General features: G+C 43.2%; 1 protein-coding gene across 2 annotated transcripts; it reads left to right on the top strand.

Moving 5' to 3' along the window:
• The first annotated feature begins 1,540 nt into the window (after nt 1-1,540).
• Dync1li2 (dynein cytoplasmic 1 light intermediate chain 2) lies at nt 1,541-25,293 on the top strand. Of its 2 annotated transcripts, XM_050143810.1 has the most exons (13): nt 1,556-1,895; nt 2,033-2,106; nt 3,959-4,075; nt 6,923-7,153; nt 13,511-13,680; nt 14,666-14,759; nt 15,900-16,035; nt 17,940-18,051; nt 18,477-18,536; nt 19,886-19,927; nt 20,292-20,409; nt 21,298-21,414; nt 23,543-25,293. In XM_050143810.1, the coding sequence occupies exons 1-13, from the start codon at nt 1,789-1,791 to the stop codon at nt 23,641-23,643; spliced, it is 1,479 nt and encodes a 492-aa protein (XP_049999767.1). In that variant the 5' UTR covers nt 1,556-1,788; the 3' UTR covers nt 23,644-25,293. The 2 variants fall into 2 exon arrangements, with proteins under 2 accessions (XP_049999769.1, XP_049999767.1); XM_050143812.1 differs by lacking the exon at nt 19,886-19,927 and having other exon boundaries at nt 1,541-1,895.
• The last annotated feature ends 1,166 nt before the right edge of the window (nt 25,294-26,459 follow it).

Here is a 26,459-nt window from a genome sequence, read left to right as displayed (position 1 = left end):
AGCCTTGTGCAGACCAGACTGGCCCTGAATTCTAGCTCTTCCTCCCTTAGCCTTCTCAGTGCCAGGGTTATAGACATATGCCACCACCAGGGGCTGGCCTGGTCTTTAGCAAGCTCAGTGTTATCATCCAGCCCATTTTTTTTAATCCTCTTTTGTTGTGAATTGTTCAATTCTCTGTTAAAATTTGCATTCCCTATCTTTGCAGCATCCTCCCACCTGGTATTCCTGCAAGAAAAGAAAGCTACTATATGCATTTACATCTGGTGCTATCTTCTCCTTTTGCAACTGGTCACAGAGAATTTCATGTAGTGGGGATTAAAGCTTATTGGCCCAGAGTTTTCAACTCTACTGTCCTGTGAAAACTCATACTGCTTGTCCTTGTATGATTTCCAGTATTGCCTGCACTTCCCTCCCATTTTCCTTTTTCCAATTTACATTCAAAATGGCAGATTGTATGCCCTTGTTGGGTCCTGTCATTTATGCTGCTAAGTTTTTTGGTAGAGCCAGAATCACTATCCTTTACACCTGGAACCCACTTAGGTGATTGCTTTTCCCGTCATACCACTTTTCCTTGTATTTATCAATGCTTGTAAAGTTAGCCTCCTTCCATAGAGAACAGTAAGAGCCCTCAGGTCCAGACCATACCTTAATTTACCTCTGATAAACACAAACATTTCTTTTTCTTCCCCACTACTTCTGTTCGACATTTCTTCTTTACCTTTTCACATCCAGTCTCTCCCCCACTACTTTCTCCAATGAAGGAAAGCAGTTACAGCCAATTGTTCTGCTGTCAAATGTTGACTCCCTAAAAGATAGCATTTAAAAAAACTTGAAGCAAAGCCAAGAGTATTGTTAACTGGTAAAAAAAAAAAAAATTATTCACAGTTAGTAGTCTACAGAGGAGATGAAAGACAACAATTGAGGATTTTTGTGATATTCTATGAATAGACATCTTGAGAATTATGCCAGATTCATTATATAAGAATTCAGGAATAATGACCATGACTGGGATGTTCTAGCACTGGGTCTTGGGACTGTGTTTCAGACAAGGTCTTACTAGCTAGCCCTAGCTAGCCTTTAACTTGCTATGTAGACCAGGCTGGCTTCAAATTTACAAAGATGAACCTGGCTCTCTCTCTCTCTCCCAAGGGCTGGAATTAAAGGCGTGTGCCACCATGCCAAGTCCATTTTAACTTTATTATTATTTTTTTTTGAAGCACTGTCTCACGTAGCTTGTGCTCAGTTTAACTTGCTTGCTATGTAGTCTAAGACCTTGAACTTCTGATTTCCCTACTGCCAGATTCCCGTTGCTAGGATGACAGGCAGGCATGCCCAGTGAGTTGTTTTTAGAGCGTCTTTCATGGTAGACCATATCCCAGCCCTTTTATATTTCTGAGCTATAGTTTCCTCACTTCACTTATTAAGAGTTAAGCAGGATTCGATGGGGTAGCTTGTGACACACAAGGTGAGACATAAACGGGACTGTCTTCTAAAGCTTGGGCTTGCACCTTCTAAGCCTGCAGGAGTCGCCCTAGCGCATCCAGTTGGGCGGGGCCCGCGGCTCCACCTCCCGCGTAAGGCTGTCCGGCTTGCTGCCTGACCGAGCAACCTCCCTCGCTGCGGCGCTTCCCCCACCCGCAGACGCACGCGGACATCGCCGGCCCGTCGGGACGCGCTGGATAGCGAAGGTTCTGCGGTTTGGCGGGCGGGCGGCGCGGCCCGGCCGGGGTCCTTGCGGGTCCTCGACCGGCCCGGGGGAGGGCCCTCTTTGTGGCTGCAGTTGGCAAGATGGCGCCGGTGGGGGTGGAGAAGAAGCTGCTGCTGGGCCCCAATGGGCCAGCGGTGGCGGCCGCCGGCGACCTAACCAGTGAAGAGGAGGAAGGCCAGAGTCTATGGTGAGGAATGTACAGAGCCACGGGTGGCGTGGCCGGGCAGAGAGTGGGCCGGAGCGGGCGGTACCGTGGGCAGACATTGACGGGCCGAGCGGTCCTGGGCGGTCCCGCGCTGACCACTCTTGTCATTGTCGCCGCAGGTCTTCGATCTTGAGCGAAGTGTCCACCCGCTCCAGGTCCAAGCTGCCGTCCGGCAAGAACATTCTGGTGTTCGGTGAGCAGCCGGGTACTGCCCTGGGGCGCCGGGGTGGGCCAGGCAGTGCCCCTCCCACAGGTTCCTGCCTTCTCCACCCTTACTGCCTGCTTGTTGCTGGCCGGCCGGGGAGGCTACCCTGAACTCTAGCAGGGCAGCCGGAGAGTCTCCAAGCCCACACCTCTCCTGATCCCCAGAATGCAGGTCCGTTTGGAGTCCAGTGATGTGGCGCATTCCTTCAAATCATTGGCTGAGCCTTCAGCCTTGATCATCTTCATCACTTAGTCTTGTGCTCACCAAGTTGAGGGTGTAGAGAAAGGGAAAAGAGGATGTTCAGGCTGGATGGAGATGGGGGAACTAGGTGACCTGTGCTGGGAACTGAGAAGTCTCGAAGCCTTTCTTCAGCCCTCGTGGACTGTTGAGCAGAGGCACAAGGGACTCCCCAAAGGCAGCAGACCTTGAGAGTCAGCCCTAGGAACTTTCTTGCATTACTCCTGCGGTCACTGCTAGGTTGCCAAATCAGTCATTTAACCTCTCTGGCTTCAGTTATCTCATACAAATGAGAGGGATTAGGTGCGTTCACACGCAAAGCTGTTGGGGTTGGGGTGAGGGCTGAGCAATGGGACAGCACAGCCGAGCTTAGACACTCTGCAAGAATCCCAGTCTAGCAGGAGGCAGATGTGTGCGTGGTTGCCCTGCATCTTTCCTGTCAAGAGCAGACTGTTGTGGGTGCATCACACCGCTTGATGTGTTGAAAGAACTTGTGGAGTCGGGTGTTTTGAAGGGTAACTGTTTAGGTGCAGGCACATAGATTAGTTCTTTCCTGAGGCTCCTGCTTTTCACAGATTTTATCTTCCTGTACCCTTCCCCAAGCCTTTAGGAAATAACCGCCTGGTGGTTTCCCAGTGTCTCATCCAGGTAATGGCCTGTGTGGTAGGTTATAGCCAGATATGGGCTTTAGGGAAATAGCTCGGGCTGCAGAGTGCTGGGTAGATGAGAATGAGCAGGTGCTGAAATGAGGCTGACACGCACTCACCATGGTCTAGGTGAGTTGTGGCCAGCATGAATCCAAGGGTCTTTAGTAATAGTGGTTCTGTAGAGATATTGTGTGTGGGAGGGTGTTGGATATAGATAGTCCGAGGGAGATGAGAAAGCGTTTGGTACTGAGACTATACTTAGGAGTTTTGCTTAGGTCAGTAATTACTTTTTCCCCAGCTTCCAAGCCTTTAGGGTGCTTGTGAAGATGTTTCAAAATCAGATGCATGTAAATAATATTTATAATAATATTTATAAACTTTATGATTATGAGGCAGAAGCAGATTTGTATGTTGGATTTTCAAAACACGGTTTCTCTGTGTGTGTACCCCTGATAGTTCTGGAATTCACTGTGTAGACCAGGCTGGCCTCGAACTCAGAGATTTGCCTGTCTCTGCCTCCCAAGTGCTGGGATTAAACCCGGCTCAGAATCAGAATTTTAGTTCAGTGTTCCTAGACTTTTGAGGTTAGTTGTGTTTCGAAGAGTTCTTTCTTTTACTGTGGTAAAGATTTATTTTGTGAGAAACTAGTCCCACCTTTGATGTTCACTTCTCTGAATGTCTGTCTTAGAAACTTAGAGCTAGTGGATTTGCCTTATTCCTTCCCTTGGGACGTTAAGAGAAACGCAGTAGAGGGTTCTTTGGAATCTTGGGCTGGCTGTCTTTGCCTCTCCTGGGCACTCTTAGAGCAGATTTACTTTGTTGATGGGAGCTGAGGCCTTAGTGGCAGGCTTGCTTCAGAGTCTTAGTCGTTTCTTATTGTGTTGATGTTATGACTTGCCATCTTTGCCTAGCATGACACACAGTACATTTTGTCTTTTTGTGAATGTCACTTGTAGGAGAAGATGGTTCTGGTAAAACAACTCTCATGACCAAACTACAAGGAGCAGAGCACGGCAAAAAAGGAAGAGGCTTGGAGTATCTTTACCTCAGCGTTCACGATGAGGACCGGGATGGTAAGTGACCTGTTACTCCATTGTAAAGTGACATGCAGCACTCTGGCTCCTAATGCCTAGACCTTCCCAGCGCTCTGTTAGAGCTGAAGAGAATGGCGAAGTGTTTGTCTTTGCAGGACTTGATTCACTTTTAGTCTGGTCTTGTTTTTTTTGAGATAGGGTCTTACGATAATGGTCTTGGCAGGCCTGAAACTCACTGTATAGACCAGGTTGGCCTTGAACTCTCAGAGATGCTACTCCGTAATAACTCCTTTATAATTTTTCAGGTTTTACAGTCAGATCTTTTAGTGACTGTAGAATAGTTATCAGTGCCTATAGTCTAAAGATGAAGTGTGTTGATTAATCTCATTTTCTATATTTGCCTTTGCCTGTTTAAATACTAGTGATCATGTTGTTAGGGTGATTTTATAAAACTACCCTACTTTTCTTATTCCTAAATTGAAGAAGATAAACCAAAAAGCCTCTGGCACTACAATCCTGCTGTCTCCAAGCTATTGAGTAGAGGACACGGGTAGGGGCTCTTCCTAAAGCTCGGGCATGTTTATATGCTAATTTAGATCTCAGGGATTTTAGCCCCATTGCCTTGACTTTGTCTTTTTGAACATTTCTTAAAGGTCTTGAAAAGAATGCAGCAAGTAGGCCTGGTGTCAAGGCTTCTTGTCTTCTGTCAGAAAAACAGGCATTGAGTGTATGTCTCGACTCAGCTGTCTATGCTTACATGAGTGAGGCCACTAAACCAAGCTAGGGGACCTTGAATGTTTGCATCTTTTGCTTCCTGCCTTTGTAGGGTGCTATGGTTTTTGTGGGAAGACCTTGGGCTTGGGAGCCAGACAGAACTGGCTCAGAATGCCACCAGTTATGGTAGCCTAACCACCCTTCACTTCCATTTCCTCATATGAGGAGGAAGATGATGGTACATTTTGCAGGTGGACAGAGTGTGGGAGTGGGATAGGATCACTGGAGACATGGAGAGAGGGCAGACCGGTGTAGATGCTCTGAATCTCTGTGTCCTCTGTTTTTTCCAATACTGAGGCACATTGCAGGACAGAGCGTCCCAATAACCACATTAGTTGGCTTTGAGTTGAAGTTTATGCTGATATCTGTTTCAGATTCCTTTCAGGTCACTACTAGACCTTTTTCCTTGCTGCATTTATAGAACTTTTCTTTCAGCTACTTACTTGGGCGTCCTTGTCTGATGGAAGAGTTGCCCTTGCCTGAGGTTAATTATATATCTTTCAGCCCTAGTCTTTTTAATGTGTGGTATGACTGGATTGTAAGTACACCCTTCACAGATAATCACCTGCTAAAGAAAATAGTCTCTGGTTATATCTGGGTTGTGGTAGGACATCCCATGTCAAAGGACCACTGCCTCTCAGTTAGATATCCGTCTAATGCTGCGTGGCATATGTGATTCCCACAAATGGGTGAGTGATGCATAGTTGACACTGGCAAGGAAAGCCGAAAAAAGAAACTATACTTGCTGATGGGTAGGCATATAAATCTCATATGTCTGGAGTTGGTTCACAGACCCAAACTAAAATATACTGGAGTTTTGGAACCAGTCAGGTAGCTCAGCAGATAAAGTTACCTGCAGCCAAGGGAGCCTGAGTTTGATCCCACTTGATGGAAGGAAAGAAGTGACTCTCCACAGGCAGTCCTCTGACTTCACTGTGGATGTGTGCACCTACACATATCCTTCACTTATTCTCTCAAGGGCACACGTAACTCTAAATGTATCTTATAAAGTTTTTAAATAAGAGCTGGAGAGATGGATCACTTGCTACTCTTCCAGAGGACCCATTCCAGCACTATGTTAGTTCAGTTTCTAGCACCCTGTTGGGTGGCTTATAGTGGTTTATAACTCTAGCTTCAGGGGATCCAAGACCTCTGGCCCGAGAGCACCTGTATTCTGGCGCACATAACTACATGTAGGCACACACACACCTATATAGAATTAAAAATAATAAAAATAAGTCTAAAATTTTAACATAATTTAGAGGTTGTAAATACAGATGTGGATACTTTTATGTTCAAATTCATCAAAATACATTTTTATAGATACTAATAATTTGGTTATATCAACAAGGAAGCTAAAGAAAAGTAGGTTTTAAAAGTATATGTTGGAAAGGAAATTAATGAAATGAAAATTTTGATGTTAGGAGTTCCCTCTCTCAAGATACTTTTATAGAAAAAATAATTTTTAAGGAATATACATGCATATAGATATGTATGTATATATATGAACGTATATATATGAAATTTTCTAAAAATATCCTATAAATTTAGAGAATTACCTTCTATAGTTGAATTGTCACACTTACCAGTTATTGGTACATTTTATTTCAGCTGTATCTTAAGATCTCCCTGTAGTCCACATTGGATTATTTTTTCTCCAGTTTCAGACATTAATACCATTTCATCTGTAAATATTTCTATATGTATATCTAAAAGATAAAGATGCTTGGAGTAGATGACTTATTATTCTAATAACTATAGCTGCTTAGTGTGCCACACAAAAGGGTTTAGTCAGCTTGTTCACCACCTCCCAGATTGCTGGTGTCTTGGGACAGTAGATTACTTAGACAATTCATCAATAAACGTTAGTGTCCTTCGGTTGTTACTGAAAGCAAATTCCTTTCACTCCTGCTCCTTAGAATCTGCTGAAATCTTAGAGGCTAAACTTTAACAAGTCTAGGCAGTTGATTCTGTGTAGGCTGGTTTGTTGGCTGCTGGGTAGACCCTGCTTGGGCTGGGATTTCTGTGTGGATTCCTTCCCTCCCTAGTGCTGCTGTTCTTGTCTGCAGACAGGCATTGTTAGGTGATGGGGTGCATCATTTCTCTCCGCAGACCACACCCGCTGCAATGTGTGGATCTTAGATGGAGACCTCTACCACAAAGGTCTGCTGAAATTCGCAGTTTCAGCTGAGTCTTTGCCGGAGACCCTGGCCATTTTTGTTGCAGACATGTCTAGACCTTGGACTATAATGGAATCTCTACAGAAATGGGCTAGTGTTCTACGTGAGCACATTGACAAGATGAAAATTCCACCAGAGGAAATGAGGGATTTGGAACGAAAATGTGAGTAAAATTTACTAGTCTCTTTGGATTATTGGGGCCACTTTCTTTTTCAGCCAAGAGAGTTTACTTGGCATAGAATCTGCTTTTGTTCTGAAATATTTTTCAGTTATTGAAATTCAGTTATCAAGAATAATTTGAAGGGCTGGAGAAGTGATTTAGTGGTTAAGAGTACTTGCTCTTCTTGCAGGGGACCCAGTCTCAGTTCCCAGTACCCTTATTAGGTAGCTCACAACCTCCTGTAACTTCTGTTTCCAGGGCATCTGGTCACTAGCATGCATATTGTGTATATATAGTCAGGCATTCAAGTGTATGCACACACAAACACGGATGGATGGGTGTCGTGGTACGTGCCTTTAATCCCAGTACTTGGGAAGCAGATCTCAGTGAGTTCAAGACCAGACTAATCTACATAACAAGTTCCAGGTCAGCTATAACTATATAGAGAAACCCTATTATTAAAAAGAGAAAGGAAGGAAGAAAGAAAAAGAAAAGAAGAAACTTGAAAGATTATCAATGTTTTGTTTCGGCTATGTTTTCAGAAGTCTCAGTTCATGGTCACTTGGCTGTTTCTTGGCCTGTGATGAGGCCTTCTTATCATTGCAGAAGGGAGGCAGAGAAGGGTGGAGTAAAGGGGAAAGGGTAACTGTCAAGTACTGTCTGCAGTGCCTCCTTCCTTCCGCTTGGTCCCTCTTCTAATAGCCATTCAGCCGAATGCATATTGCAGAATCCTCTGAGAGCTTCCATCCAGTGCCGTTTCCATCCAGCCAAACATAACTCAGTAATACCACCAGCTAGGGACAGTCTTTGGGAACATTTTTTTTCCAAACCCCAAACCCACGTTTCTTGAATCCCATAGAGATCCCATGTCTCCTTGTTGATGGGTTTAATAAAAGTCTAAAGAAGAGAACTCTTTCATTTCCAACTAGTTCATTTTAGAATCTAACAAATATGATTACATTCAGGAATAGGAAAATTGGCTTTTGTGGGAGGGGTCATTAAAATACAATAAAAGTTATTTTAGGGTTAAAGACATATGAATCCTTCTGAGGACAAAGAACTTTCAAATTAAAGGAAGTTTGGTGGATTTTCAAATGTGGTTCAGAAGCTTGTTTTTCCTTCCTTTGCTTCTGTGCAGTTACATCAGCTTCTGTCCCTTTGCCAGGGAAACGGGAGGGGCAGGCAGTGGAACCGGCAGCCGCAGCGTCTTGGCCAGTGGAAGCTTGGCTGCCTCTGGCTTAGTGCCACAGGGTGACATCACTCCCTTTGGTGGATTGACAAGGGCTCCGGAGCATGGCACATAACATAGTATCTGTACACTAACTAGCAAGAGAGTTCTGAGTTTGATAGTACTTTTCAGATTGAATTTTCTACTGCATGTCTTCCTGTCCCACACTTCATCTTGTCCCTATCCATCATTAACTAAAACAGGCAGCTTAACACCTTATTCTTCCCTTTGTTGCATGTGTGCTTCCTGGCTCTTCCGTATGTGGGTATAGTGATTATCATGCAGTTCAGCTCATCTGTCTCCAGCCACTGACCCTTTTCGATAATGCCTACTTTTCTTGCAAAACAGAGATGTTAAAGACAACTCAGCAGAGTAGTTCTGAGGCTGAAAAGCTGTTTCTAGATCACTGTACACAGATTCATACCCAGACTAGTGAACTAATGTGCTACAGACTTCAGTACTCTGAGCACATTTTCTTGAATTGATAACCTTATAGAGATTTATGAAACTAGAAAAAGAGCCACATTGGCCAAGGGTACCGCTTTTTCTCAGATGAGGAAAATGAGGAACAAACTAGGTGTTATGGTAGGTGCTGGGGACACAGTAGACAGGATACCTATTCTTGGAGAGCTTGTGGAATGAGACACTGAATTAATTTAATGGTCTTAGTCACTGGTGTCTGTGCCATTGAAGACTGGATTCAGCGACATATGACAGAACCCTGGAGAGGAAAATGACTTCAACAAGACTGGAGTTTATTTCTCCTGAAGATGAGACCAAGAGCGAGCAGCTCTGGGAAGACAGCTCCAGAGCCCTGGCTCACTGTGCTTTCCGCTTTGTCATTTTGAGGGTGTGGTTCTTTTCCTCCTGACAACCAGAACGTTAGCAGCCTGTCTGTGTTCCAGGAAGGCAATGCTGAGGTGCACGAGCCTCCTGTCTTAAAGAGGATGAGAGCAGAGTCTTCTTGGTTATTTACAGTGTGTGCACGTGCACATGCAGGAGGACTTCCACTACAGGTGCTAGGGGTTGACCTCAGTGTTTCACAGGGAGCACTTTGATCTGCTGACCCCCCTGACAGTCCAGAAAAAGTCTTAATTCTGTGTGTTCTGAGCAGGGTTCTGTTGGGTTAGGGGAAGAGGAGAGAACATGTGTATATTCTGGAGGGTATGTAGCAACTACTGAACCATGTCTATGTCTGAGGGTCTCTGCTTTACTGTCCCTGGTCTTTGATGTTTGGAGTGGTAGCTAGGCCTGTGCTGCCTGCTGAAGGGGTGTGTCTGTTCACGCTGGTTTTAGCTTACTTTTAGGGAAATAGTTAGTTGTTGATATTCTTCCTCAGAGGACTGCTGCCTTCCAGATTAATTAGACTCTTCACTATTTTCTTATTAAGATATATTGTATTTTCAATTATGTGGGGAGGGGCACAGTATTTATTCATGTAAATACAGATTCCGGCAGAAGTGTTGGAGCCTCCTGAAGGAGGTTGCTAGGCAGTGCTGGGAAGTGAACTCCAATCCTTTTTAAGAGTAAAATGTGCTTTTAACTCCTGAGTATCTCTCCAACCCCCTGTAGTATTATTTTCAAGTAAACACTGCTTTACAGTCCAGCCTCCATCCCAGCCTGTCAGATTGGAACTGCTTTATGATCAGCCACTGGAGCCAGAGCTGGCCAAGGGAAGCAAGTCCTAGAGCCACCAGAAGGAGATGCTTGTTTGTAGGTGTGGTGGACTAATTATTGTTATTGCTGAGACAACAGGACAAAGATATTGTAAAGAAGGGTTTTTGTTGTTGGTTCTTCTTTTGCGGGGAGGGGGGCTGGTGGTGGTGGTGATGGGGCTCTTTGAGGGAATACAGTCTATCATTGTTGTAGGAGGCCGCTTGTTTGTTCCCAGCTGCTCAGCCCCGAAATAATCACACAGAAACCATATTAGTTAGTTAGTTAGTTTGTTTATTTAGTCTTCTCTCATATATTATATCCCAACTGAGTTTCCCCTCCCTTTTCTCCTTCCAGCCCCTCCCTTTGACTTTCCCTCTCCCTCAGATTCATTTTTCCTTTGTTTTCCTTCAGAAAAAAGCCGGCCTCCCAGAGATATCAACCAAACATGGCATAGCAAGTTGCAATATGACTAGGCACATACCCTCATATCAAGGCTGAACGAGGCAACCCAGTGGGAGGAAAAGGGTCACCAAAGACAGTGAAAGCATAAGAAACATCCCTGACTCTCACTGTAAGGAGTCCTAGAGGAACATCAATCATAACATATGTGTGAAACCATATTATTTAAATCACTGCTGGCTCATTAGCTCTAGCTTCTTATTTGCTAACTCTTGTATCTTAATTTAACCCATCTCCATTAATTTGTGTATTACCATAAAGTCGTGGCTTACCAGGAAAGTTTCAGCGTGTCTATCTCCATGGCTTCTCTTGACTCCACCTTCTTTCCCCCAGCATTCAGTTTAGTTTTTCCTGTTTAGCTCTACTCTGCCATATCAGGCCAAGCCAGTTTCTTTATTCGTTAACCAATAAAAGGAACACATATGCAGAAGGACCTCCCACACCACATCATGGCAAGGAAGGAGAGCATGGAGTCAGGAATGTAAGGCTGTTGTTGGTCACAATACATCTGCAGTCAGTAGGCAAAAATGAATATTAACTAGTACTCAGCTTGTTTTCTCTTTGTTTTTATTGTTGTTGTTTTTATGTAGTCTAGGAGCAGGGATTGTGATATGGAGACGTGGTGAAAGCTTTCCTACCTTTGTGAACGGGTGGACTAGCATAGATGCTCTGAATCTCTTTATTCCTAAACTGTAAACAAACCATAGATTGTCTGGAAGCACCCTTACCTGCACACCCCAAGGTGTGCTGCATCCAGCAGCAAGTGGTCAGTGAGGTAGAAAGAGGGGAAACCACAGCAGTGAAGCTAGAGTAGTGGGGACTCCCTTCAACACTGGGCCTTAATGTTTTCTGGGGTGAAGTGTTGGCTGCTTCACTGCCTGTAGAGAAAGTATTACATTGAGCTACATTTTACATTCAGGATTATGGTTCTCATTTTTTGTAATCCACCTTTCTTCATTTTTCTGTATGTTATGTATATTTTCTGTCTTCCAATCTGTTTTCTACAATGTTCTATTTAAAATATGTGAATTTCCTACTCTTGTTGAATAGCCAGGGTTTGTTTTTATTTTGTTTTGTTTTGAGACATGGATCTCAATTTGTAGCTTCAGCCGGCCTGGGAGCTGGCCTGGGACTTACAGAGATCTGCCTGCCTCTGCCCTGTAGTGCTGGGATTAAAGACGTGCCACCATGCCCAACAAATAGTCCAATTTTTCAATCATTTAGAACAACAGTTTTCAGCCTGTGGGTTGCAACTCCTTTGGGGGTTGAGCAAATCTTTCACAGGGGTCTAATAGCAGATATTTTGCGTATCAGCTATTTACATTACGAATCATAATAGTAACAAAATTACAGTTATGAAGCAGCAACAAAAATAATTTCTTGGCCTTCCATAGTGCTTTATTTACTTATTTTATGTGTGGATGTTCTACATGCATGGTCTCTGTGCACCATATGTGTGCAGTGCTCATGGAAACCAGAAGAGGGTATCAGATCCTTTTGAACTGGAGTTATAGGTGGTCGTCAGTTGTGTGGGTGCTGGGATTCAAACCCAGGTGCTCTGGAAGAGCAGTCATTTCTCCATTCCCTCCCTCTCCTCTCCCAATACTTTGGTTACGTTTACTTTGCATGGTTTTGGTGAAAGTATAAATGGCCTTAGGCCTTTTTCAGTCCTGTTGGGTTTATTAGAAAATTAGAGCTGCCTATTGGCTCCTAAGCCTGGAGGGGCTTTGTCCCAACACATGAAGATCTAGGTTTGGTGGCTCACAGCTATAATTCTAACACTCAGGAGTCAGAGGGAGAGACAGGACAATTGCTACAAGTTCAAAGCCAATCTGGTCTATATGGTGAGTTCTGGGCCAGCCAGGGATACATAGCGAGACCCTTTTCAAATACAAAACAAAGCAAAATCAAGCCCCATCATTGGAACCTATACATGTTCACATATAGGTTCAGGTCTTCAGCTACAGCCGTTGGCTTCTCCACCAGTGCCCTTCTTCTTTTTGTAAAGACTTGTTTTATGAGTGTTCTACTTGCACATGTATGTAGACTACTTGTGTATGTAGACTACATCCATGCCTAGTGTTCATGGAGGTCAGAAGAGGCTATTGGATTCCCTGAAACTGGACTTCCAGATGTTTGTGAGCTTCCACATGGGTGCTGGGAACTGAAGCTGAGTCCTCTGCTGAATCAGTCCTCTGAGCCATTGCTCCAGCTCCCTCAGGGGCCCCCTTTAACCAAAATAACAGACGTGTTGGTTCAGTTATGTTAGGCACAGATAGGCAGTACACACTACATGTGTAACTCAAGTTCCCCTGAAGACTAAGTTCATAAGAGTAGACACAAGGAGGAATGTGGCTGGTGCTGTGCAGTCACATGATCTCTGTTTGCCTCTGCTATATGGAAAGGAATGCTCTGGGATTCAGATTGTAGACATCCAGTAAGCTTTTCTCATTAGATCCTGACAAGATGTGTTACCGTGATTTTTAATGGTCACCGATAATGAAGTAATAGTTGAACTATCCGTACTTAGAAAAATGTTTGACACATGAGAAAAGTATATGTGAGGGAATTATTGGTGGTGGTGTTCTTCATTTTATTTCACTTGGTATTTTTTAATTATAGAAACTAGTATGAACTTAAGAACTTTAAAAATTTGGGCTAGGGCTCAGTGGTAGACTGCTTGCCTAGCACATGAAAAATCACAAGATCGAGTCATAGTACAATTTTTAAAAACAGAACTTTAAAAGCCTATTTAGGGATTACATGAGACTGAAGGTGTTAAGAAGTTCTACTGCTCTTGTAGTTCACAGCTCAGTAGATGTGAGGCACCAGATGAGAATCTGGCACTTTGCATCACGATCCCTAGACCCTCATGATCCCTAGACCCTAAAGCTGCAGCCTGTGCCATGCATAAATGCTTTTTTTTTTTTAATTGTTTACTACCTTTCTTCCTAATTTTTTAAACCTATGGTATGTTTTTATTTGTGTCTGTAATTTTTCTCTCTTTTTTTTTGTAGTTATGAAAGATTTTCAAGATTATATCGAGCCTGAAGAAGGTTGTCAGGGTTCCCCACAGAGAAGAGGGCCTCTGACCTCAGGCTCAGATGAAGACAGTGTTGCCCTCCCTCTGGGTGACAATGTGCTGACTCATAACCTGGGGATCCCAGTGTTGGTGGTATGCACAAAGGTGCGTCCAGGGAATTGTAAGTTTGGCTGGGTTTGACCAGTGAACAATCAGCATCTCAAAGTTTCAGAAGCTTTGATGAAGTTTCTTCTTGAGGGAGAATTGGGCTTATTCGGGATTCATTAAGGTACATTGAATGTGTCAGGGTAGAACATATTGTCATTTAATGCTGCTGCAAACTTGACATCACTTAGTTCAGAAAGCCCTATTTGACTTCATGGGCAAACTTAAGTGAAAGCAGTTTTCTTAAGGGTCTGTAAGCCAGTGCATCTGGTCCACACTGACAGTGAAAATAGGATGATGAAGTAGAAATAGAAATTAAGCTTAATTTTAGAGAAGGTATGTCTTCTATATATGAGGGGAAAGTAGCTTTTTTTAAAAAATTATTTATTTAACTTTATTTCATGTGCATTGGTGTGAAGGTGTCAGATCCCCTGGTACTGGAGTTACAAACAGTTGTGAGCTGCCATGTGGATGCTGGAATTTGAACCCGGATCCTCTGGAAGAGGAGACAGTGCTCTTAACCTCTGAGCCATCTCTCCAGCCCCAAGGGGAAAGTAGCTTAATTAAAAACATTTTGGATTTCAAAAGTGCTTTATTCCTAAGTAAAAGCTACGTTGTTGTGCAGTGCACAGCAGTGTGAAGTGCAGTGCACAGCAGTGTGAAGTGCAGTGCACAGCAGTGTGAAGTGCAGTGCACAGCAGTGTGAAGTGCAGTGCACAGCAGTGTGAAAGGACCTCTCTCCCAATGTGACTTTATTTCCTATTGAAAACAATTATGAGGTGATCAGGCTTATTACATCTTTGCTTTGTGTGTAAACTGAGGCCAGGATAAACGAGAACTCTCTTGTTCTTTTATTCTTCTCTTATTAGTACCTGAATTAGTACCTGGTCACCTGTGCAGTTATTTATGAAGAAATTCCTATTCTATTTTGAGCAGGCAGAAAAGCAGAGAGCTAACGTTCCTCTTGGTTTTGTCTCTCCTGCAGTGTGACGCAGTGAGCATCCTGGAGAAGGAGCATGATTATAGGGACGAGCACTTCGACTTCATACAGTCACACCTGCGGAGATTCTGCCTCCAGTGTATCCTTGGGATGCTGTATCGGGCCCTTCCTCAACACAGAGTAGTCCTTTTTTCTTTTTCACTGCACTTAACTATTTGAAGGGGGCTCATGAGTGTGGTGGTCAGAGAAAAACTTGGGGAATCGGTTATCTCCTTACATCATGTGGGTTCAAGGTCAACTTTAGGTCATCAGACTTGGTAGCAACCACCTTTACTCAATCAAACACTAAGCCATCGTGCCTGTCTCACAGCATAGTTTTTGCCATGGGGAAAAAAGTTGTAAACTTTGCATTAGTTTTATATTTTTCCTATGTTGGAATTTTACATATACTAACTGAAGCATGTCTTTGGTTACTTTGTTAAGTATTACTTTTTTTTGACAGTCATACAATGTCACCCAGGCTGGCCTGGAACTTGTGATCTTCTTCCCTGGCTTCCTGAGTGCTGGAATTACAAGCATGTGCTACCCTGCCCAGTTTAGTTGCTTTGTTTTTATGGCTGTACTTTTTGATAGGCTTTCGTATTAAGAAACTTACACGTGACTATTTTATGACCAAATGACATTGATTGTACTTAGACATCCTGTTAGACTTTGCTCTTATGCAGAGAGGTAGAGTCACCAGCGTGGTTACTGGGTTAGGTACTGCAGATGTTTTCCGTCTTTGTGCCGCTCAGGAGAAAGACACCATGTCAGCAGCCTTTTGAGTCCTTCTGTATAAAGCCAACAGTAGTTGGTATCTTACTTCCACACCCTGGAGTACGAGTGACAAGTGCCTCCTTTGAGCTCTTTGTCGACACTGACTTTGAAGGTGTGCTTAATGATAAACTCATTCCTTTGTGAGCACCTGCCTGGGAAGCAATCTGTGGACCTGTATAGGCTGAGGGTGGTGTTCCACTGATTTTGCTTCTTAGGAAGCAAGCTCAGAAATGACAGCAGTCTAAGTGCTAAAGGAAAATAGCTGCATCCTACACAGCCTCTGCATGCTTGGAGTATTTATTATGGTTTCTCTGCTCCTGTCCCTTTTTAGTTTTTAAATTTTGCATGCTTTGTCATTTGCATGTGGATAAACAACAGATCACCTAGCCCTTTAAGGATTATGTATATGTGTGATTGGTTTTTGTCTCACAATGAATTGGTTTTCCTTAAGCAAATTGATAAGATGGAGCTGCTTTGATTTACACCTCAGTGAAGGAAGAGAAAAACCTTGACTTGCTGTATAAGTACATTGTTCATAAAACATATGGCTTCCACTTTACCATACCCGCCTTAGTTGTGGAAAAGGACGCAGTTTTTATGTGAGTGCTTTGGAGGTGATGGCGTCTAAGCCCTTCTCTCTATAGTGCATTTGCTACTTATGTCATGCCTTTTCAGTGTAGTGCTTCTGTCTGAGAGTGCCTGGGCTCAACCTGACCCTCTCTGCTCCTTCTGGGCTCACTCACGGTTTAAGGGAATTGGGTGGTGTAGTCAGAGGAGCTGCATTCCTTCATTGAAAGAAGGTAGTCAGAATGTAAGCAAGCCATTTTGTATACTTACTGTCAGTTCTGGTGAAGCATTGCCTGGGGAGAGACTCACAGTATAGAGCTTTCTGTGGATCCTCAGTGGCTTGTGTAAAAGCACTTCATGACTGCTGTTGCCAGGGTGATTGCAAGCCCCTTCTCAGTATCCCTGTCAGTGTGGTTAAACTCTGCTATGTACTTTCTGGAATTTGCATTTTGCAAGCCCCTGGGATTGGTCATTGTGCCAGAGACTTAACCAGCCTGTTTTCTTGAGTTGGTGTCTTTTTTCTAACTAGAGAATCATATTGCCATATACGCATATGACAGTGCTGTGGTCTTAGATTAGCAGATTGATGTAACATTTTCCTGCCTTCTGGACTTGACAGTTACATTTGTCTATCAGCAAGCTTTACACAGCACCTCTTAGGTAGCCAGGTTCTCTGTTGGGGACACAGACATGAATGCTACATGTCCCTGTTATCACACAGAGACAGACATATACTGAAGAGGAGGGGGGCAGCAGTGGGCTAGTGTAGTGGGGCCAGAAAGGTCTGCTGCCAAAGTGAGTGGACTGTCTCAGGCAGACCAGAAGGAAGGGGCCAGGACATTCGTGAAAGGATCTGTACAAGAGCCAGGTGCTTCTCGGAAACTAAACAGGCTACCTCCTGTGTGTTTGAAGAGAGTCTCGCTCACATTGTTTCTACTCTGGCTCTGAAGAATCCCCCAGCAGAGTCAGGCACTAAAGCAGAAACTTAATGAATGGCATGCTTCTGTAATCACTTCGTTCCTAATAACATCATCCTAAGGAGCTGGGATTCTGGTTGGATTTAGGGCTCGTGTGTGATGGAGAAGCATCTCATTGCTCTGGAGGCTGCATGTGTCATCTCATCTTTGTCCAGTCCCTTGTTACTGTTGTGTCTGTTGGTAGTTGCCTATGTAGGAATTAGTAAAGTCTACAAGACAGTTTGGGAGAAGCACCCTGGATTGGCACCCTCTTGGGTTAGGTGTTTGGCAAGAGAGGGTTATGAGAACAGTCGGTGGTTTTGGTGTATTTTTATCTAGAGCTTCTTGACCTCAGAATTGTGTCATGTAGAACTGTGTGGTGCTACATTTAAGAGAGTAGAATGGGAACACTCATCAAACCTCGTACCTTCTGCTTGTGATGTTAATCTCTACAACATCCACATGGGAACCTAAGGTCTCCTTGTGTCTCTTGTGGGGAGCCCAGAATAGATAGAGGCCATGATTTCTTCTTTGGCTTCAAGGCACATCTTCCATGCCAGAAAAATTAATGAGCTGTCCCTAAGATAATTGTTATAAAGAAGTGTCCTCAAGAGGGACAAAATGCAAGAGCAGAGCCCAAACCCAGGAGTGACAGCCCTCTCTAGACCGCCTTCCTTTGTGCATTGTTCTAAACAGGGCTGGCTCCTGAAACCTTCACTGGGGCAGTGTCTCACACTGGCGCCTTACATCTAGTATCCCTGAGTCCCGGGAGTAGGATGTGTCACATTGATTTGATGAGATATGCCTGCTGTGCGTCTTGGTATGTACCCAAAGCTACAAGACACTGACAACACCTCTAGATGTAGAGACGTGAGAAAGGACTTTACCCAGGAGTTTCTTTTAATCTGAAATGTCTTTCAGATATATATGGGAAGGCAATCTCAGGCAGAGCAGGCTAACCTGTGCCTCCTTGTCTTTAGACCTGCAGGCTGGGATAATGAAAAGAAAATAGCTATTTTACATGAAAATTTTACAACCGTGAAGCCAGAAGATGCATACGAAGATTTTATTGTAAAGCCTCCTGTGAGAAAGGTACCTTAGTCAGTCTCTTCAAGACCTTACTTAGGTGGTTTTGCATCATGAAAATGAGATCTGTTGATAAGAAGTGTGAGTGAGAGTATGACCATGTCAATTATGGCTGCATTTCCTGTCAAGTCCCACAGTGCTCCTGTCTCTTCTGGATTATTTTTGCTAGACCCCCTCCCTCTGGGGCTCTTGAAGACTATGATCTGGGAGGTACTGTTTAGGACCTACCAGATTTAAGAACATGAATTGGCTACATACCCTGACTAGTTCTGGGAGAGGGTCTGTACCCAGTTAGAAAAATGTAACTACGGTCTTAAGAAAGATCCCCCAAACCCATGTGGAGACCTGGACCAAGATTTTTGTAGCAAGAATTTTGACAGTCATTTGAGAATTTTTGTTGCTTGTGGCCACAAATATGCATTGTTTCACAGCTGGTCCACGACAAAGAGTTGGCAGCAGAGGATGAGCAGGTGTTTCTCATGAAACAACAGGTAAGATGCCTTCTCTTGCATGGAATGCCCTTTCTGGAGGGGGCTTGGGGCCGTATGTGATCGAGAGCTGGCACAGCATGGAGGTTAAGACGAGGTTTCCTCATTCCCTACTTTTTCTATGGGGAAGGGATTGGAGCAGCTGCCTCATGATGCCTGCCTTCATTGTACACTATCCTGCAGGGATGGGATTAGTATGTTTTATGTGTCCTGTTTGCTCTGGGAAGATTTGCTGGCTTACTTCTTGAATTGACAATTTACCAAGTGGCCTGACTTCGCTTCCTTTTTTCTCATAGTGTATAAAAGCAAATAATATACATTTTTGTAGATAAGGAGAGTAATTTTCCAAGCTGTTAACTTTTTTGTTTTGAATATTGGTTTGGGCTTGGTTTGGGGGGGAGGCTGTTTTTATGTTTTGGGGGTTTGTTCCCCCCCCCCAAAACTGTGTTTCTCTGTAGCTTTTGGATCCTGCCTTGGAACTCTCTTATAGACCAAGCTATCCTTGAGATCTATGTGTCTTTGCCTCCTGAGTGCTGGGATTAAAGGCTGTGTACCACTACTGCCCAACTTGTTTTATTGTTTTGTTTTGTTTTTAAGGAAAAGTTCTCATATATTCCTGGTTGATCTTGAACTATCTAGCCAAGGATGGCATTGAACCCTGCCTCTAACTCTCAAGTGCTGGAATAACAGACATATGTCTCCATGCCTGGCTTTATGCAGTGCCGGGAACCTAACTCAGCTTCTTGCATGCTAGGCACATACTCTACCAACTGAGTTACATCCTCAGCCCCAAAGTGACAGTTAATATAACATTTTATTTTTAAAAATTTTTCATGCATACATACAGTGTGTTCTTTTTTTCTTAATTTCATTTATTTATTATGTATACAGTGTTCTGTCTGCATGTATGCCTGCAGGCCAGAAGAGGGCACCAGATCTCATTACAGATGGTTGTGAGCCACCATGTGGTTGCTGGGAACTGAATTCAGGATCTTTGGAAGAGCAGGCAATGCTCTTAACCTCTGAGCCATCTCTCCAGTCCCTTAACATTTCTCTTTGACCCAAATTATTAGACATGTCACCCTCTCCTAATGGTTTGTTCAGGTTAGTTTTTGGCAGTTTCTTCCCAACTCTTTCCCTTTTCTATGGCCTGTTTATTTCCTTAGCTTCCAGACTGGTTACTGGGGGTGTCTTCATCATTTACGAATACTGGCTTAGGTTATTTTGCATTTATAGTGTAAAACATGACTCTATTGTCGTCCTGTAGTACGGTCATAGGAGTCAACCCTTCTCCAGACCTCAGTTCATGCTACAGGCCTTGGTTAATGGCCAGTTTGTCCCTCTCTTTGCAGTCATTCCTTGCCAAGCAGCCTGCCACGCCCACAAGAACCTCCGTGAGTACCTTACACCAAACAGAGGGTCATGGCCTGGTGTTGTGGGTGCCTTCTAACTTCACACCATTATTTGTAACAGTTTATGTTTATGTGGGCTTTTATAAATTAAAGTGAATTGGTCTCCCAAAGACCCACAGCCAGAAATGCAGTAGTCTTAGAAATGCTTGATGAAGGACTACAGCTGAGAACAAGGACGCTTTAAGCTCTTGTCTCAGGAGACTGAGGCATAGAAAGGGACTGAGCTGCGAGCAGACCTCCACTACGCTACTCTAGACATGCAAAAATGTTTTGATGATGAAATTTGTGGGTTTTTTTTTTTGTTATTTTTATATTTATGTGTGACATGGGCTGGTTTTGGACTTAGGAATCTCCTGCCAGAGGACCCTCTGGTTCTCCAAGGACCCAGGGTCGGGGTGGACCAGCTAGTGTGCCAAGCACATCCCCAGGAACATCAGTAAAGAAACCAGATCCAAACATCAAAAGTATGTATGCTGTTTGGGGGAAGATTTTAATCCTTGGCCCAAAGGATTTACTATAATAGTAGCTGGGGCTCTCATGGGATTAGGAACACTGGGCTCTTGTCTTCCAGCAAGGCTGTTACTTCCCAGCAAGGTTAGTCGTGTTCACCTGACATTGTGTAAGACCTCAGACCCTGCAGGTACCTTCAGAAAAGAATGTAATTTAGGAAGTCCCTGAACAATATGTAGAGTTTTATTTCTTAAATTTTTATTAATAGGGCTGGAAAGATGGCTCAGTGGTTAAGAGCATTGCCTGCTCTTCCAAAGGTCCTGAGTTTAATTCCCAGCAACCACATGGTGGTTCACAACCATTTGTAATGAAGTCTGGTGCCCTCCTCTGGCCTGCAGGCATACACACAGACAAAATACTGTATACATAATAAATAAATATTTAAATTTAAAAAAAATTATTAATACTATTTATGAATTGGCGACTTTTTTTCTTTTGTTCTCACCAAATTAGACTAAGGTGTTATCCCGGTGCTTATTGATACCCAAAGATATTGCTACAGTAAACCATCAGAACAAAATTCTGCAAATTCTTGCCTGTTTGGTGAACATGTTTTACTAGAAAATGAGTGTTTCATAACAGGCTGTGAGTCCTATGAAATTATAAAACTAAAAAGCACTATACTAAGGACACAGAGATCCCTCAAAGGTGGGAAGTGTCAACATGTTTTCATTGGTAATCTCATCACTGCCCAGTTAGCCTCAAGTAACAGTGACACGTGAATGTGCTCAGCTAGGAAAGTGATGGCCACGGATGCTTAATTTTAATCTAAGAACTACATCTTCTGTGAAGTCTTCAGTTTGAGTGATATTTTGTTATGTTTTTCTTTTGTGTTTTCTTAGATAATGCAGCAAGTGAAGGGGTATTGGCCAGCTTCTTCAATAGTCTGCTGAGTAAAAAAACAGGCTCTCCTGGAAGTCCTAGTGCTGGTGGAGTGCAGAGCACAGCCAAGAAGTCAGGTAGGGGCCTCATCTGGACAGTGCTGACGGGGTGAGGTGGATGGCAGTGGTTGTCTCCGCCAGCCTGCAGGCCTCCAGTGTTCTGACCAGCAGTGAACAGAACTAAGCTTTATGTTGGCTTTTTATGCTGTGCAGACTTCCCTGGCACATTTACATTTAAAGTGTGATTTAATGTACATTCTGGCTATTGAGTAAATCAGCATAAGGTCTAAGTTGTGCCTGTGCCCTTGATCTGGAAACTCGTTACACTGGAGGTCGTTGTAGAGTATGCTATTGACATTTACTTAATTTTATATGATACTTGAAAAGTTTTTATTTGCTTGAGCTGGAGAGATGGCTCAGTGTTAAGATCATTTGCTGTTCTTGCAGAGGAGTCAGGTTCTCAGTACCCACATAGTGGTCCACAATCATCCTTAACTCTGGTTCCAGAGGATCTCACATCCTCTTCTGAGCTCCTTAAGCACCAGGCATGCAAGTGTTGAGAGAGAGAGAGAGAGAGAGAGAGAGAGAGAGAGAGAGAGAGAGAGAGAGAGAGAGAGAGAGAAATCATTTCATTTGTTCCACTGCCCCTGATCTTACAGAGAGCCTGTGTACCTACACACTTGTCTCGTTGCAGGTTCTCTCTGTGGCGACCCAGCCATCTGTCCTTCCATGTAGGTTGGTAGGAAAAGCTAGTCTTGGAGGTTTCTGAAATAAAATGGTGGAGTCCTTGGGAATCACATACTTTCTTAAGCTAGAGGCCATTTATTTCCTTTCTGTGAGGCCAACAGTCAAACCCAGGAGTTGATGATTACTGACAACCAGTAGAGTATGTTTTAGACTTGCTTTTGTATATTTAGAGACAAGCCTGTGCTGCCTCAAACTCTGGATCCTCTTACTAGGACTGTAAGTAAGCATGCATCACTGCACCCCACATATAAAGGGCATATTCAGCGTGTGTTAATTTGTTTTTTATCAATTTTTTCAAAATAGAAGAGAACATTAGAAGGTTATTTTGTCCTTGGGGTAGTCTGGGCCTCCAACAACTTATAACTTCATAGAGACTCAAGAATCTGATCTAGGCCTCAGCCTTGATGTAGTATTTGCCCCTTACCAGAAATAGAGGTCATTGTCCAGGCCCCAGACATTTCTTTTTTTTTTTTTTTTTTTTTTTTTTGGTTTTTCGAGACAGGGTTTCTCTATGGTTTTGGAGCCTGTCCTGGAACTAGCTCTTGTAGACCAGGCTGGTCTCAAACTCACAGAGATCCGCCTGCCTCTGCCTCCCAAGTGCTGGGATTAAAGGCATGTGCCACCACCGCCCGGCTCCCAGACATTATTTGACAACAGTAATTGGAGCACCAGCTTTGTGCAAGATTGAACTGCCCAACCTCAGTCTCATCATAAAACATGGTACTTCCATGTGAGTCAGTTTAAGCTAAGTGATTTTGTGAGTTTATTTGGTTTTATCTTTCAGTAATGCAAATACTTTGCCAAAGCTACATCATCAGCCCATTAGTCAGTCTGAGGTGTTGCAGCTAGAAATAAAAGCTGAGTGCCTGTCTGGGAAGAAAGTTTACCACATGCCTGAAACTTAGTGATGGCCTCCAGGGAGATGATGGGGAAAGTACTCCCCTACCGCTGCATAACTGGAGGAACATAGGCCTGTGACACTGGCATTAACAAGGTTAGAACTGTCTCCTTGCCCTTGGTGAGAAGGCTTTCTCTTCTTTGAGAATGTTGTCAATACAAATAGTGGCAGAGTCTGTATGATTTTGTCTTTAAATTTTCAAGACAAAGTTTCTCCGTCACTCCAGCTGTCTTGAAACTATCTCTATAGACCAAACTGGCTTTGAACTTTGAGATCTGCCACTCTGTGCCTCCTTAGTGCTGGGGTTAAAGGCTGTCTGTATGATTTTAAATGCTGCTTTTTAAAAATTTTCTCCAGCAGAGCCAGGCAGTGGTGGCGCATGGCCTTAATCTCAGCACTTGGGAGGCAGAGGTAGGCGGATCTATGTGAATTTAAGGCCAGCCTGGTCTACAGAGTAATTTCCAGAACAGCCAGAGATACACAGAGAAACTCTGCCTTGTGGGGGAAAAAATCTTTTCTCACGCTGCTCTCTCTTTTGTTCCCTTTTTTTTTTTTTTTAAGGACAAAAGACTGTGTTGTCAAACGTTCAGGAAGAACTGGATAGAATGACTCGAAAGCCAGACTCCATGGTAACAAACTCTTCAACAGAAAATGAAGCCTGATCCTCCTTTAAAAGTGCATATGTCAAATGACCAAATAACTATGTATATTCATCTGATAAGACCAGGATTTTTCTGATACAGCACATGCTATCAGTTTTTTTGGGTAGGGGAGATGAACTTTTAAAAGAAATATATATACTTCATTGGCTTGTCCGAGTGTGAAATGCACATTTAGGAAGGTTACATGTCAGGCCCCTTGTTAGGGATGTCCCTTGGACCCTGGGGCTGCGGTTCTCTTGTGGGAAGCAAGCGCAGCTGGGCTTCTTTTAGAGTGGAAAAAGGGGGCCCACTTACTATCAGGGTGGAACAAACGAGACTAATAAGTCATTGATGAGATGGTCATAGTTTGACCACTTGCGTGTTCTTGGGAAGCAGATTAAGTAGCAGAAAGTCCAGGGAAGAGAAGTGTTCAGGAGGGATGAGAGAAGTGCTGGTGGGGAAGCCGAAGGTTGAGGGAGGTGGAAGGAGGAAGTGAGTGGCATTAACTGTGCACGGTAGAAGTCAAATAGCATCCTTTAAGACTTAACGATTAGAAGCATTTCCAAACTAAACACTAAACAGAATGGGAATTGGACTTGTTCTGAATGCATCTTTAATTTTGGGAAGTGTGTTTTGTGTGGGGTACCTGAGGAAGGTAGAACTGACACAGGGATGCTGAAATGGCAGCTGCCCAGGACCCACATGCTTGGCCCAGGCCATGTCCTTCTGTCGTTGGAGAAATGCTGGGTCTATGCGTATATAACTTGGGGCAGGTGGTTGCTATGGGTTGTGTTCGAAGTCAGCAGATACAAAATTCGTTTACTTTGAATTAGATATTTCGAATAGCTCCTGCTTTATTTTATTTTATTTTTTTAAATTATTATTTTTAACTACTACAGGCTGGCCAACTAATAGAAAATGGGTGATTGATCTCCCATTTTACCATAATGGCAGTGTGCTATATGAAGTTTGGGGAAGATTTAATGTCTTTGCATTCTAGTTAATAAGCTTGTTCCAATTCCTGCCTTAGAGTCTGTGGTAACCTTCACTGATACAAAAGGTTCTTTCTGTGGCTCTGGTCTGATCACTGCTACCAGACCAACAAGGAAGTGCTTTAATTGAAAATGGAAGTGACAGATTTGTGTTGTCATAAAATGTAGCACTTCTTTTCTTATGGAAGTGAGAGTTTCATGTGTCTTCCATTTAGGGGCATATTCATGCACAGCATCATGTCACACACCACCATTCTGAGAATGTCTTCTGTGGGTTTGAAATAGCACTTTGAGTTTCTTTGTGACACAGCACGTGTAATGCAAACACTACCATGACTTTAATGTATAAAACATTTGTTGTCCAAACCAAGGGGAAAACCACAGTTCACTTCCGTGGAGTTTACTTTTTTATATGAATGTTTGTTACAGTGTGTCTCGGCATAATGTCCCTAATGTCATTACTTTATTTGCATACCAGACTTGACTAACCACTAATGTAGTGCTGGGCGTAAGTTAACATCTAGTTTATGACAAGGCTCCGTGGCTGTCTGGAGTCACTTTGTAAAGGTCTGAACACTGTTAAGGAGAAAGCTGAGTGCTTACTTGCCCCTCTAACAACAAAAAGATGTTTCTTGTGCCCGTTTTACTGTTGAAATATATGTTTTTCCTTTTTAATTCAGTTTTTTGTTGTTATTATTTTGGGGTTTTTATTTTGTTTTTGTTTTAACATGCATTGTTGCTTCAGATTACCAGGTTGTCCAGGCAGTGGCAGTGAACGGAGGGCGTGTAAGCAAGGTGCTGACCTATAGATGGCCCCCTAAAGGCAGGGTCGCTTAATCTCTGCAGCAGCCAGGGCAAAAAGAAAGACCTCAGAAACAAGGAATTCTTGAAAAGACACTTGCCTAGTAGTGTAATTTTTAAAATTTTGATGCAAAATTTTAAATGTATCATTGAATGGTGAAGCACTTTTGTGTTGATGTAAAACATGCTAAAGCCAATCAATGAGTGCTGAGGCCTGGTCCTGGGAAGGCTTCTGGAGACCACTGCTACTTCTTTGACACTTGGGAGGAGCTGGTGCATGTTGCCAAAGTCTACCAGCTTTGGGGAGCTTCAGGGTTCTTTTGGGGTTTGAGGAAATGAGGTGATTTTTGTTATTTTAGGATTCTTAAGCATCGGAACCAAAGGCCAAATAGTAAACAACCTTCACTTTTTAAAGGAAAATTAATTTTATTTGCAGAAAACACTTGTATGGTAGACTATAAAAAACAACTTTATGACTATTTATACATGTTATAGTGATTACCTCTTTGTCTTTAAATGGATAATTTTGAATAAGCCCAACCCACATGAGGGCTATGAATTGGTCTTTCCTAAAAATCCAACAGATAATGCTGCTAGATGGTTTTATTTGCACTTTTTTTCTTCCTTTTTTTTTTTTTTTTTTTTTTTTTTTTTTAAAAGACAGGGTTTTTCTATGTAGTCCTGGCTGTCCTGGAACTTGCTCTGTAGACCAGGCTGGCCTCCAGTTCAGAAATCCACCTGCCTCTGCCTCCCAAGTGCTGGGACTAGAGGCGTGTGCTACAATGTCCAGCTACACCTCTTTTATTACTATTATTGGCATTTTAAAACCAGTATTTAAACTGAAGAGACTGTTTTCTTAACTTGATGAAGTTGAAAGTGACTGCTCTGTACGTCATGACCTAACAATGTTGATGCTGTAAATGAAAGTCTGCTGTTTTCTCTCTGCTAAGTTCATGAGTGCAGTGATCTCCCACTAGCCTGAGTCCAAGGTGTGGCTCTCTCTGGGTGCAGTATGCAGTCATGTGGAGCCTTGCTTTCTAGTGC

This window comes from Alexandromys fortis, unplaced genomic scaffold, assembly GCF_014885135.2.
Source record: "Alexandromys fortis isolate MF-2015 unplaced genomic scaffold, M_Fortis_MF-2015_v1.1 scaffold_1, whole genome shotgun sequence".
Classification (NCBI taxonomy): domain Eukaryota; kingdom Metazoa; phylum Chordata; class Mammalia; order Rodentia; family Cricetidae; genus Alexandromys; species Alexandromys fortis.
The sequence above is the reverse complement of the archived record's forward strand: the minus strand, read 5'-3'. Positions and strand labels throughout refer to the sequence as shown.